Below are 15201 nucleotides of genomic sequence, written 5' to 3' on the forward strand. Positions count from 1 at the left end.
CTTATTATCCCAGACAGAGGAATCAAATGCTTAAGAAAGCTACTTAAATTCTTCAAGCTCACACATCAGGTAGCAAAGATAGAATTGGAACCCAGGTCTCTGAATCCAAACTCCATGTTCTTTCATCTTCATGCTAGTAACTTCTTTTCTGTACAGTCTAGCCAGCCCAATAGTGTGGCTTTGGGGTGGGGATGGTAAACACAATCTTTTAAGCACAATCTTAGCAGAATTAGTTAATCCTTGATTAAAACTATTCAGAAGACACATTATTGCCATCAGGAACAACAGAAGGAGAAAGTTATAGTTATGGTTTTTGTAACTGCCTGGCTATACCCCTTTGTTGGCAAAGGCAGAAAAAGTCTAGGCAGTGCCATCAGTGCTGAGCTGGATGACGCCATTGTACGTCACTGTGGCTCCAGGTGTGCTCTGGAGCACTGAGTCTTGACAGCTTCTTCTGATGTTGCATCTATACTCCTTGCCTAGGAAAAACGCAAATGCTTACAGACCAAAATAATACATTATATGGCTATCATATTTTGTTTCATAAGTAATTTTGTGCTGTTCTTTTTTCTTCAAAAACAGCCTGATTAATATTTCTAAAGGAAATGAAGATAATTATATATTTTTGCATTTGGACAGTAGCATGGGCCATTCCAGTAAGTATGCCTTCCTCAAAAAAATCCTTCTTACTTTGTTATCTCTTTTCAGCTAACATTTATATATATATACTTTTTTTTTTCTTGAGACCTTGTCGATCAGCTGAGTCTAAACTTTTAGATTTACATGAAAGACTTTACAAGATATATTTGGGGTCTCAACAAAACCAAATAGGCACTCCAATTCATGCTCCCGTTCTTCTAATTGAAACTCCTGTCTTGTTGGAAGGATTATTTCTTTTAAAATTCACTCAGATTCATTTACATTTAATGCTTAGAAGTCATGGAGACTGTCCATCTTTGCTAACACCCTATGAGTTTCATTCTAATATCAACAAAGCCTGTATTGTTTAGGAAGATTTCAAGAAAGAAAAATAGGAAAAAAAATCATGTGTTTTTTCAACAAAGGGAAAACTGATGTTTCACTCAGAAAGTTAAATTTGGAATATACAGATAAATACCAACAAAGAAAAATTACGAAAATTAAACCATTTGTAATTTTATTAGCCAGCTGTTATGGTTAACATTTTGGTATGTTTTCATAATACCAAATACTTTGGTATTTCTGTAGTTGAGAATTTTCTCAACTGTTTTCATTGTGCTCCTGAAGGGCACAGAAGTAGCAAAGTACTTGCCTTTGCTTCCTCCCTGGCTCTGGTCACACCTACTATTTTCTTAGGGGTTTTGGCCAGGATTATACTTAATGTGGGTCTGGTGCTATTGCAAGAAGCATCGTACAGAAATATCAAAGGTCTCTCTTCATTTTTATAAAAGACTATTCCTTTTCTACAGTTAAGTGATCTGGTTAATACTTCAATAAAATTGGGAATACTGCCAAGTTTAAATTCTACATAAGCCCTATAACAAGCCACTTCTCTTTTCTACCCAGTTAGATCATACTTTGACCTTTGTGTTATATCTTTTTTTCTTCATTTGGAGAAAATTGTGTGTGTGTGTGTGTGTGTGTGTGTGTGCGTGTGTGGGCACACATGTGCACAAAATAAGAATGTTTTCAATTTCCAGTATTTTCACTTTGGTAGGTTCCTCAAATCAAGCCATTGGAGAGACATGCTGTTGACAAATCTGTGAATTTAAATCTTCTAGCAGAATTGAAAGTGCTGATACAGGTATAGGATGTGAAATGTGTTTCTGAGTTGTTTTTAGATTCCACTAACTTCCAAAAAATTGATGCTCATCTTTTCAGTTTGCCTTACTTTAAGATGGTATCCACAATTTATTTTGCATTGTTTCTCTTTTCCAGGATGAGTTAAATGCCAATGATACCACCAAAGAAAGTGGTGTCCTCCTGCATGAAAATGAAAGAGGAAGGCAACAGTACACCAAAGATGGGTGCAAAGGAGAGAGAAATGGTTCTGAGGGGGCAGAAGTGGGAGAGAAAAGTTCTTCTGCACGTTCTATGTTAGCAAATGAAGAGGGGAATACTGAGGATCTGAATGGGGGCACAGAAAAACCAGAAACATATGGTCATGATGGACTCCATCAAGAAGACAGCACCACAGCAAATGGCGTCAGGGGACAAGTAAGCATCATCGACAGTGCTGGAACAGCAAATGGGAGCAATATTAATGGGATTACTGGGAACAATTCCCAAAATGGGGGTGTTGGAAATGCAAGTCAGAGTGAAGATGCCACTGTTGTCCAAGAAGATGGACATCAAGGGGCTGGAAGCAATAATGGCACAGGTCACGAGGATGAAATAAGTGGGAATTTCTGTAGAAATGGGGGTGATGCAAGTGAAGAAACACCTCAGAGAGAAGGCGAGAGCAACGGGAATGAGGAGACAGAGGTAACACCAGGGGAAAGTGGAGATAGCAATAGAGAAGATGTCGCCTTGGACAATTCTGATGGAAGTCCTAGTGGGAATGGAGCAGATGAAAATGAAGACTCTGGTGACAAGGGCTCTGGTGATGATGAAGGTGAAGAGACAGGGAATGGAGAAAAAGGCCCTGATAACAGCAAGGGCCAAGAGGGTCAACCTCATGAAACAGAAGGTGACGATGACAATAGCTTAGGTCAAAGTTCAATTAGTGGTGAAGCTGATGACCCTGCGGACAAAGAAGACACCCATGCCATTGATGGACACAATACCTCCAAGAGTGAGGACGATTTTGATGGTATTTCAGGAGACAATGGTAGCCAAAAAATAGAGGACACTCAAAAACCCAATCAGAGAGAAAGCAAAGCTGTGGAAAATGGAATCACTGAAAAATTAGAGCCACCTGCTATTGGGAAGCACCAAGTTAAGGTTAGTTTGTGAAGCTGGTTTCTTTCAAGGGCAGTTTAAATTCTCCCCTTCCTTCCATGATGGTAGCATGAAAATAAATCATGACAAATAGTCATGTATTTTTGCATCTAAATTACTTGAATATTTGATGGGAAAGCTAGAGTCCATACTAGACTTTGCTATAGAACAATTTTAAAAAGCAGAAATCTCTGAAAATTTGGTTATAATTCTTCAAAAGTCTTATGCTAAATAATTAATGCAGCACGTAACTGTTTACGAAAGCTCTTACTGGGTAAAGGCACAAATGGGATGGTCTATAATCTAAACACCAGAGTACTTTCAAGTATTGAATAAAGCACGTTTTCACAGACAGATGTTTCTGAAGTACTGGAAGCTGAACTCCTGTTCTATGGCCACTTTCCCCAGTCAGTCTTCCTCAAACCAATGCAATTTTGTGGAACAACGTTCACTAATTAATCATTCTTTTCTCCATCTTTCCATAGGGAATAGAAATGGAATATCCCAGCAGTGGCGACAGAAACAATATTACCAAAGAATCTGGGAAAATGAATGAAGATAAAGAGAGTAAAGGCCAACATGGAATGATTGTGTGCAAAGGAAATGTCAAGGCACAAGAAGAGGTTGACGTCATGCAGGGACCTGGCCAGAAATTAGAACCTCAAGATAAGTTTGGACCCAGCAAAACACGTAGTGACAGTAACAGTGATGGCTATGACAGTTATGAGTTTGGTGATGAATCCGTGCAAGGAGATGATCCCAACAGCAGTGATGAGTCTAATGGCAGTGATGATACCAATTCTGAAGGTGACAACAACCACAGTAGCCAAGGAGATGCTTCTTATAACTCTGATGAATCAAGTGATAATGGCAATGACAGTGACTCAAAAGGAGGAGAAGAAGGTGATAGTGATAACACATCAGATGCTAATGATAGTGGTGGTGATGGCAATGGTGACATTGGGAGTGATAAGAATGGAAAATCAGGCAGCACCAAAGATAACTCAGACAGCAGTGACAGCAGCGACAGTAGTGACAGCAAATCAGACAGCAGTGACAGCAGCAATAGCATCAACAGTAGTGACAGCAGTGACAGCAGTGACAGTAGTGACAGTAGTGACAGCAGTGACAGCAGCAATGGCAGCAACAGTAGTGAAAGCAGTGACAGCAGTGACAGCAGTGACAGCAGCGACAGTAGTGACAGTAGTGACAGCAGTGACAGCAGTGACAGTAGTGACAGCAGTGACAGCAGCAATGGCAGCAACAGTAGTGAAAGCAGTGACAGCAGTGACAGCAGTGACAGTAGTGACAGCAGTGACAGCAGTGACAGTAGTGATAGCAGTGACAGTAGTGACAGTAGTAGTGGCAGCAAGTCTGACAGCAGCGACAATAGTGATAGCAGTGACAGTAGCAACAGTAGTGACAGCAAATCAGACAGCAGTGACAGCAGCAATAGCATCAACAGTAGTGAAAGCAGTGACAGCAGTGACAGCAGTGACAGTAGTGACAGCAGTGACAGTAGTGAAAGCAGTGACAGCAGTGACAGCAGTGGTAGCAGCAAGTCTGACAGCAGCGACAGTAGCAACAGTAGTGACAGCAAATCAGACAGCAGTGACAGTAGTGACAGCAGTGACAGCAGTGACAGCAGTGACAGTAGTGATAGCAGTGACAGTGGTGACAGCAAATCAGACAGCAGTGACAGTAGTGACAGCAGTGAAAGTGACAGTAAATCAGACAGTGACAGTAGTAACAGCAGTGACAGCAAGTCAGACAGCAGCGACAGTAGTGACAGCAGTGACAGTAGTGACAGCAGTGACAGCCAATCAGATAGTAGTGATAGCAGTGACAGTAGTGACAGTGACAGCAGTGATAGTGACAGCAGCGACAGTGACAGCAGTGATAGTGACAGTAGTGACAGGAGTGACAGCAACAGCAGTGACAGCAACAGCAGTGATAGTGACAGCAGTGACAGTGCATCTGACAGTGGTGATGAGAGTGACAGCAAGAGCAAGTCTGGTAACGGCGACAACAATGGAGGTGGTAGTGACAGTGATAGTGACAGTAAAGGCAGTGACAGTAATCACTCAACCAGTGACGATTAGAACTAAAGAAAACTCCACCAGATTCCTTTTGTGAACAATCTGGTGAGTAATTGATAGGAAATAAAGATTTCTAAGAAAGTAAACAGAGGGGAGAAATAAAAGAGAAGACATATGTAAACAACAACAGAAACAACAAGAAAATAGTCAAACTGTCAGATTCAGAACCAGGTCTGAACACCGTCAGAGAGAGAATCTGTGTACCCGCGTGTTAAATATATTCAGAAAAGATTTTGTTAAAAGTGTAAATGTAAACATAGAAGAATGATTAAAATATTCTTTAGTATTTTACACAGAAACCTCAAGTAATCACATACTAAATAACTTCAATTTAAATGCCAAGTGCTTTAGAGAATGTAGCAAGTAAACACATCTTAATGCCTTAATCTTTCAGTAATTATATATTCTGGATAGATGGTCTGCTTACCTCTGAGTAAAAGATGCTGTTACCATGATCTCCAGCTTGGCTACAATTCATCTGCTTGTTCTAAGGAAGAAATACACTTGCAAAATGAAAAAAAAAATCACAGCAACGATTTAACCTACCTGGACCATGGGAATAATCTTTGTAATTAGTGAATAGAGTAATTACAAATTATGGAAATTCTAAAGAGCGCTAAGCAGGAAAGAATTCAGAGGCTGGTTTAAACAAAACCTCACGTATAGTATCACATTCCTGCAAAGTGCTGGAAATGGAGCATAACGTCCCCAAAACTACTGACAAAACTGAGGCAGTGCTCGTGAATGAAGTGCTCCTGGAGGGGATGCACTTTTTGAACTCTCTGTTCAGACATCTGCTAAGTGGAATCAGTTATTTATCTTCCACCTCAGTCTCACCAAGCCAAACTTGGTTCACATTTGCCTTTAAACCCCTACAAACCAAAAATTCCAAATCAGACTCTGAGACTTCCTTCTTATTTTAATCTCTTTGGTAAAGCCCACAGCTGCTTTGGAAACTACTCTTTTTTATCTGAGAGTCATACATGCTGCTAAAATCTGAACGTGGGTTCTTCAGATTTTGCACGAATGAGGGTACTCCTTAGTTTTGAGATGAAGCCCTAACCCTAGAACATGAGGATCTTAAAGGTGTATGAAACTAGAGCGTGATATTTAATAAGGTGGATAATCATTTATCCCCAAACCAGGATACCCTTGAGAATGAAAGGGCTTCTATGAATAATTACCCGGGGACTGGAGGTGTAAATTTGGCTTATCTGGGACTCTGGGAGATATAATGACCATAAGCATAAGCCTTTAGGGTATTATTCAAGATTTAGTAAGTGATGATTTGTGATATCGCTCTTCCACTTAGGTAATTATTTTAGATTTGTTCTAATTCAAAGGTAAAATTCTATACGGCGAAGTGTTGAACGCAACTTCTTTAATGTTAATTTTCAGCCAGTCATTAGCTGACTGGTTGAAAATTTTATGCTCTATTATAGGGCATATTTTACACAAAGAGTTTCAGTAGCTTTTTTTTTTCCTGCCTCCTTCCTCCTTTATGCATGAGTTTCTTAGTTAAGAGATCAATATTGCAAGTAATATTGCTGAAGGCTTTCAAAATACTGCCATTTATAAACTACTTGGTAACTCCTAATACTGTAAAATTTCAAGTTTCTACTATATCATAATCATGTACATGACTCCAAACTTCTTTCCTTAAACTGTGCTCTAGAGCTTTAACTCCTTTAGCCCTTTTGTCTTTTTCCAATTTGTAAATTGTGGCTTCTAGTAACTGTCCTACCTATTTCAAAAGGTTGTTATGAGCTCTAAGTCAGGCAATGGATATGAAACTCTTTGTAAATTATATAATATATGTAAATGAAAGAGAGAATGAATTTTGGTGCTATAATAAACATCTATTTCTAGGACTGTTCACAAGGAAAACTCCCTTCATCTTAATGAGTTTGTGAGTACTTACTTCCTCCAACATATTTTTTTAATTAGTTTTGTTTTTTTTTTTTGTCCATGCTGTGCAGCATGTGGGATCTTAGTTCCATGACCCTGGCAGTGAAAGCACTGAGTCCTAACCACTAGACTGCCAGGGAATTCCCTAAAATAAGTTATTTTTTTAATTGAAAAAGTAATATGTATATATACACAAAATAAAAATTTCAAACACTATGAAAAGGTAGGCAAAAATATTAAATCTCTATCATCCCAGATTCCCAGTCCTCTATTTCTCTTCCTTAGAGGCAATTCCCATTACTAATATCTTGTGGAAATTTCCAGAAATATTCTCTGCACATATAAGCACGTATATCCCCCTTTTAAAAACACATGGAAGTCTACTACACACAGTGTGCTTAACTTACTCTTTTTAACCTAAAACTATACCTTGAATATTGGTTCGTTACACACAGAGTGACGTTCTTTTTTCAAAGCTGTGTCGTATTTTATTTTATGAAATGCCTTAGGTATTTAACCTGTCCCTATTTTTTGATCACTTTCCATTTCTAGTCCAATGAGAGTCTCTGCAGGTGTCACCTGAGTCAAGTGGGATAAATTTCCTGCCAGCTCTTATAAAGACTTCACCTTAAGACGTATTTCTGGGGCAGAGGAGAGGAGATGTTCAGAATCTAGGGCCGATGTCAGAAGCCATGAAGGAACACTATGACCCTGACCTTCCACTGTAATATCTTCGTTGACCTCCGTCCGTAACTTCAAGGTGAAAATGAAGGAGACACTCCCAAGGAACGTCTCAAGGGTAGATCCTTTGAACACAAGAAGTCTGGTATTAGAAAATAAAATTGCTTTTAGGTTATTTTCTGGACTAAAGATTAATGAAGAAACTGCTAATATTGCCCATGAGAGTAGTATTTTTTTAAACTGCAGGTTGCCACTCATTTAATAGGTCATGATATCAGTTTAGTGACACATGACCAGCATTTTGTAAAATGAAAGAATAAAAAAGAAAAATCTTTAGTGTATAATGTGTAGTGTCTCATGAAACAGTGTTATTTCTCTATATATACATACATACACAAATATGTCTAAGTATGCATATACTCTTGGTTGCAGTAAGAAAAAGATGTGAAAGCCATTGGTTTAGAAAAGGGTTATAAAACATTATTACTGGGCTTCCCTGGTGGCGCAGTGGTTGAGAGTCTGCCTGCCGATGCAGGGGTCACAGGTTCGTGACCCGGTCCGGGAAGATCCCACATGCCGCGGAGCGGCTAGGCCCGTGAGCCATGGCTGCTGAGCCTGCGCGTCTGGAGCCTGTGCTCCGCAACGGGAGAGGCCACAACAGTGGGAGGCCCGCGTACCGCCAAAAAAAAAAAAAAAAAAAAACACATTATTACTGCTAGTAATCATTTTACATTTACTTTTGTCATCTTTTTTTAACATCTTTATTGGAGTATAATTGCTTTACAATGGTGTGTTAGTTTCTGCTGTATAACAAAGTGATTCAGCTGTACATTACATTTACTTTTCACATTCACTTTTCTCCTTACAAACCTCTGTTTCTTTCCCACTTTTTAAAAATTTATTTATTTATTTATTTATTTATTTATTTAGGCTGCGTTGGGTCTTCGTTGCTGCGTGCGGGCTTTCTCCAGTTGCGGCGAGCGGGGGCTACTCTTCCTTGCGGTGAGCAGGCTTCTCATTGTGGTGGCTTCTCTTGTTGTGGAGCACGGGCTCCAGGCGTGCAGGCTTCAGTAGTTGTGGCGCACGGGCTTAGTTCCTCCGCGGCATGTGGGATCTTCCCAGACCAGGGGTCAAACCCGTGTCCCCTGCATTGGCAGGCAGATTCTTAACCACTGCGCCACCAGGGAAGTCCAAAATCTATTTTCTAAAATAGATTATAAAAAGATAACCTCTAGAGAATCCATACCTCATCATATAAATACATTTTAAATTATTAATTGGAATAGAATTTCCCAGAAGTCAAACTTGCTTTATGGTTTGTAATGGAAGTTCTGAAAAACTTGAGACCAAAATAACTAGGAACAATTTTCCTCTCCCTAAAAGGAACAGGAACAGAATAGAATAGCTCAGTTCACAGATGAAAATATCATTGTGTTCTCACAGTGATCCATTCACTGCTGCTTGCAAGCAAATCCTCTAGAGAGTGAAACAAGCCAACAGCTCAATGTTCCCAACCTCTCCCCTCTGAACAGGGACCTTGGGTTTATATGCTAAAAAAGAAAAAAGAAGAAAGAAGTAAGAAATTTTAGAAAAAGGAAAAAAAGAGCCAATTCCTATGGGGCACACATGTAGCTCAGAAAATGGTATAAGGTCTAAAGGTCACCAATATATTAGACTCTGTGTTTTCCATTAGTTTGCATGGCCCCAGCTCTAGCATGAAACACTGCATTTACAGACAGCTGTATCATAAGTTGCTTCCCTTACTCCCGCAACCATTATTTTGGGCTTTGCCACTACCTATACCCCTCCTTCCTTTACTCCTTCCTTCTTCTTTTTTTTTTTTTTTTTGCGGTACGCGGGCCTCTCACTGCTGTGGCCTCTCCCGTTGCGGAGCACAGGCTCCGGACGCGCAGGCTCATTGGCCATGGCTCACAGGCCTAGCCGCTCTGCGGCATGTGGGATCTTCCCGGACCGGGAACGAACCCGTGTCCCCTGCATCGGCAGGCGGACTCTCAACTACTGCGCCACCAGGGAAGCCCCCACTCCTTCCTTCTTTTCCTCCCTAGAATTTTCTTTTCAAAGAGATGAAGATGTGTCTGTGGGAAGAAAGCACTTGCAAAATTTAATTCCCAGACATCGTCCAGTGTGAGGCTCCAGTCCAAGCCCCTAGTCAAGGGCTGCTGTCGAGTTTACCTGTCTCTTTGGCCTGCTCCCAAGATCTGTCACAACCAACTGGTTCCCAGCTCCTACCTCCCTAGTACCTTCCTCAGTTGAAACCACTGACTCTTCCTTGTTGTTCTAACACAATCTGAACTGAAGGCAGGAGATACTCAGGCTGTAACAGACCAACATTTAGGCTTGGCGCGAAAGCACATTTACCTTTTGTCTTGTCCTAATATCTTGATTCCCGTAAGTGGATCCTTACCTTGTCCTCAAGCAACAATCCCCTGTGATCTTTCTAACTGGGCTTCTGCATAGCTTCCTCATCTCATCCTAGCATGTACACTGATTAGAACTGTGCCAGCCCGATCACCTAAGGCAACCAGGAGCAAATTGTCTGACACAGTCAGGCTTCTGGGCCCAATGCAAGGAAGGAGACTGCCCACCAGAGCAACTTTGGAGTCTTAGCAAAGGAAAAGATAGAACTATTGTAGGATTTGGGGAAAGGATGGAACTGAGGTGATATTTAAATGAAGCAATGTTTGAGAGGCTCAAAGCAAGGCTGGGCTGTGGCTGAAGGAGTCAACGTCAGGTTTGGACTGTGAAGTAGACCCAGGCTCCTGTGTCCTTGGGAAGTGCAAAGTAAAGTTGAGATGGATGTGGACTGTTGGATCTGAATCTCTGCCCCTGGGTTGTAAATTGAGACGGAGTCCTTATGTCAAAGTGCCTCAGACCCTCCAGACAAGAGTTGGGTGTTTTATTTTTACTGATATAATTTTAAAAAGCAAAGTCTCTGCTCATCTTTGATTTTAGAGAATAAAATTTCTCAGTGATTAATAAAGCAGGAGTCATTCAAAGTAGGGGGTTGTCATGACACTTTATAGATTCAGTGTCCTTGAGAGAGATGTTATTTTCTGTTAACACTTGCAGCTGGCTTTATTTCTGTCTGTTTTTCCAGTCTGACAAATGGTGGGTAGATTTCTACTTTCTCAGTCCAAGCTAATTTTTGCTTTCTCAGGAGATATGTTTCTGCTAAAACCAAAAGTCTGATTACCTTGCTAGTCCTTTTCCTGAATCCTGGCAGAACTTCTAGATGCCTGCCTGTTCTTTAAATATTGCCCATTCTAGATCCCCACCTGGTGGACTTTGCGTCACTCCTGGGATTTATTTCTTTTTCTCTGCTTACTCTCTGTACCCTGAACATTTGTGCTGTGTAAGCTGGTCCGTCAAATGGGCCATGTGATTCACCAGATCCAATGGTGTTTGAAGCGGCGGTGGCAGAGAGGATGCTGTTCGGAGCCTTTGGCAGGTCCCTACAGGTGAATTGCAGCATAGGTCTTTAGGGTTATGGAGCAAGGTCATCTTCAGATGCCATCATCTGAAGATAACTACCTTCCTTTTTTTTTTTTTTTTTTTTTTTTTGCGGTACGCGGGCCTCTCAATGTTGTGGCCTCTCCCATTGCGGAGCACAGGCTCCGGACGTGCAGGCTCAGCGGCCAGGCTCACGGGCCCAGCCGCTCCGCGGCATGTGGGATCTTCCTGGACCGGGGCACGAACCCGTGTCCCCCGCATCGGCAGGTGGACTCTCAACCACTGCGCCACCAGGGAAGCCCACTACCTTCCTTTTGAGAGAGAGCCCTTGGCCTGCTACTGGGCCTTTGTAGACATTGAACAACTTACCATGTGACCTGAGCATCCCATTATCAACTGGGTGTTAACTGACCCATGAAGCTCTAGAGTTAGGCATGCACAGCAACTCTCCATCCTCAAGTGGTAGTGGTGTATACAGGACTGGGCCTGAGCCCTGAAGGCACAAGTAAATTACATGAAGAAGTGGCCCAAATGTCCGTGGCCCCTACTCCCGCTACCCCGCCTCCTCTCTCCCAGCCTGTGCCTATGACCTCATGGGGCATTCCCTATGACCAGCTGACAGAGGAAAAGGAGACTCAGGCCTGGTTAACAGATGGTCCTACAGAATATGCAGGCACCACCTCAAAGTGGGCAGCTGCACTACAGCTTCTTCCCGGGATATCCCTTAAAAAGAGTGGTGAAAACAAACCTCCCAGTGGGCAGGACTTTGGGCAGTGCCCCTGTTTGTTCACTCTGCTTAGAAGGAGAAAAGGGTAGGTGTGCAACTATATCCTGGTTCATGGGCTGTGGCCGTGGTCTGACTGGATGACCAGGGGCTTGGAAGGAACATGACTGGAAAATTGGTGATGCAGAGATTTGAGGAGGAAGTATGTTGATAGATCTCTCTGAGTGGGCAAAACCATGAAGATATTTGTGTCCTGTGTAAATGCGCACCAAAGGGTGACGTCGGCAGAAGAGGATTATGGCAATCAGTAGGATAGGATGTCATGTTCTGTGGACACCAGTCAGCCTCTTTCCCCAGACCCCTGTCATTGCCCAATGTGTTCATGAGCAAAGTGGCCATGGTGGCAGGGCTGGACGTTATGCATGGGCTCAGCAACACGGACGCCCTCTCACCAAGACCAGCCTGGCCGTGGCCACTGTTGAGTGCCCAATCTGCCAGCAGCTGATTCTAACACTGAGCCCTCATATGACATCATTCCCCAGGGTGAACAGCCAGCTACCTGGTGCAGGCTGATCAATTGGACTGCTTCCATCATGGAAGGGGCAGTATTTTGTTCTTACTGGAATAGACACTTACTCTAGATATTGATTTTCCTTCTCTGCATGCAATGCTTATGCCAAAACCACCATCCACGGATTTAAGGAATACCTTGTCCACTGTCATGATTTTCCACACAGCACTGCTTCTGATCAAGGAACTCAAATCAAAGCAAAACAAGTGCTACAGTGGTCCCATGCTCATGGAATTCACTTGTCTTACTATGTTCCTCACCGTCCTGAAGTAGCTGGCTTGAGAGAATGGTGGAAAGACCTTTTGAAGACTCAGTTACAAAGCCAGCTAGGCGGTAATACTTTTCGGGGCTGGGGTAAGGTTCTACAGAAAGCTGCATATGCTCTGAGTCAGCGTCCAATATATGGTGCAAATCATATTTATATGATAGGCAGGATTCATGAGTCTAGTGATCAAGGGGTAGAAATTGTAGTGGTACCACTCACTGTTAACCCTAGTGACCCACTAGCCAAATTTTTGCTTTCTGTTTCTGTGACTTTATGCTTTGCTGACCTAGAGATTTTAGTTCCAGAGGGGGCAATGCTTCCACCTGGAGACTCAACAATGATTCCATTGAACCGGAGGTTAATACTGGCACCTGGCCACTTGGAGTTCCTCATGCCTCTGAAACAACAGGTAAAGAATAGAGTTACAGTGTTGGCTGGGGTGACGGATCATGATGACTGAGGGGAGATTGAATTATTATTCCACAGTGGAGGTAAGGAAACATATGTCTGGAATACAGGAGATCTGTGAGGGTGTCTCAGTATTACCGTGCCTTGTGATTAAGGTAAATGGAAAACTACAACCACCCGATCCAGGCAGGATTACAAATGGCCCAGACCCTTCAGGAATGAAGATTTGTGTAACTTCACCAGGTAAGAACCATGACCGGCTGAGGTGCTTGCTGGAGGCAAAAGACTTAGAATGGCTAGTAGATGAAGATAGTTACAAATATCAACTATGACCCCATGACCAGTTACAGAAATAAGGACTGAAACTGTCCTGAGCGTTTCCTCCTTATTTTGCTATGAATACATTTGTGTGTGAATATATATGTGTGTATATCTATCTCAGATATCTTTGTCTTATTTCCTCTCTTATTCCCTTATCATGTAACAGAAGAAAATGTATTGACTTTATATCAGTATTTAAGTATTGTTAACTTTCATGGAACTTCTCAGCCTCCATAATCATGTGCCTATGCCTATATCTACATCTATATCTCTTATATAGCTTTACATATCCTATTGGTTCTGTTTCTCTGGTGAACCCTGACTAATACAATCGGTGGCGAGGAGGGAATTCTGAGTCAGATGAACCACTGATTAGAAGCAGAATGTATTGAGGGGTAGAAGGAACAGATGAGGATGCCAGAAGCATAGGATTCATAGAGAAATTACAAAAAAGAAGATGAGATGGAGAGATAAGAAAGATGTATGGTTGACCCTTGAACAAACATGGGTTTGAACTGCATACGCAGATTTTTTTCAATAAACATCTGCTATAGTATTACATTATCCCTAGTTGGTTAAATCTGCAGATACAAAACCCAAGATACAGAGGAACAAAGGATATGCATGGCTGACTATAGGCTGATTTTCGACAGTGCAGGGGTCAGCGCCCCTAAGCCCACACTGTTCAGCTGTAATGTACGGCACTGCTGGTTGCTTCATTTCAACTGTTCTTTTTTTAACCTAAAAAAAAGCAATTGCAAATGGTTCAATCTAAGCTGTAGTAAATAGGAAGTTGGACAAAGCTATTTATTCCTTTAAATTATGCAAATAAAGAAGAAATACTATCTTTTACAAAGTGTCTTATAGGGGTCTGTCTAGCCCTAAATATATTAACAGATAATAAAAAGTGAAGTTATTGGGAGCAGCTAAAGAACGAAGAGAGAAGAAAATTGAAGAGTAGAAAACTAAAATCCAAAATTAGTTTACTGAAATAGGATTAGGAAATATACTAAAACAGGCACATAGATCACAACTGATATTTATGCATGTAATTTTATGTGTTCAGGAAAGGAAGTAGACTAATAGATATTCTTTATTTTTTAACATCTTTATTTGAGTATAATTGCTTTACAATGGTGTGTTAGTTTCTGCTTTATGACAAAGTGAATCAGATATACATGTATCCCCATATCTCTTCCCTCTGGGTCTCCCTCCCTCCCACCCTCCCAATCTCACCCCTCTAGGTGGTCACAAAGCACCGAGCTGATCTCCCTGTGCCATGCGGCTGCTTCCCACTAGCTATCTATTTTACATTTGGTAGTGTATATAAGTCCATGCCACTCTCACACTTGGTCCCAGCCTACCCTTCCCTCTCCCCATATCTTCAAGTCCATTCTCTAGTAGTTCTGCGTCTTTATTCCTGTCCTGCCCCTAGGTTCTTCATGACTTTTTAAATTTTTCTTAGATTCCATATATATGTGTTAGCAAGTACTTGTTTTTCTCTTTCTGACTTACTTCACTCTGTATGATGGTCCCTAGGCCCATCCACCTCACTAAAATAACTCAATTTCATTTCTTTAAGTGGCTGAGTAATATTGCATTGTATATATGTGCCACATCTTCTTTATCCATTCATCTGTCAATAGACATTTAGGTTGATTCCATGTCCTGGCTATTGTAAATAGCGCTGCAATGAACACTGGGGTGCATGCGTCGTTTTGAATTATGGTTTTCTCAGGGTATACGCCCAGTACTGGGATTGCTGGGTCATATGGTAGTTCTATTTTTAGTTTTTTAAGGAACCTCCATACTGTTCTCCATAGTGGCTGTATCA

General features: G+C 41.6%; 1 protein-coding gene across 1 annotated transcript; it reads left to right on the forward strand.

Moving 5' to 3' along the window:
• The first annotated feature begins 605 nt into the window (after positions 1–605).
• Positions 606–7517, forward strand: DSPP (dentin sialophosphoprotein). The gene is made up of 5 exons (XM_060011596.1): positions 606–656; positions 1697–1783; positions 1918–2922; positions 3405–5063; positions 7479–7517. The coding sequence occupies exons 1-4, from the start codon at positions 606–608 to the stop codon at positions 5019–5021; spliced, it is 2760 nt and encodes a 919-aa protein (XP_059867579.1). The 3' UTR covers positions 5022–5063; positions 7479–7517.
• Positions 7518–15201: the final 7684 nt, after the last annotated feature.

Source organism: Delphinus delphis, chromosome 5 (assembly GCF_949987515.2).
Source record: "Delphinus delphis chromosome 5, mDelDel1.2, whole genome shotgun sequence".
Lineage (NCBI taxonomy): Eukaryota > Metazoa > Chordata > Mammalia > Artiodactyla > Delphinidae > Delphinus > Delphinus delphis.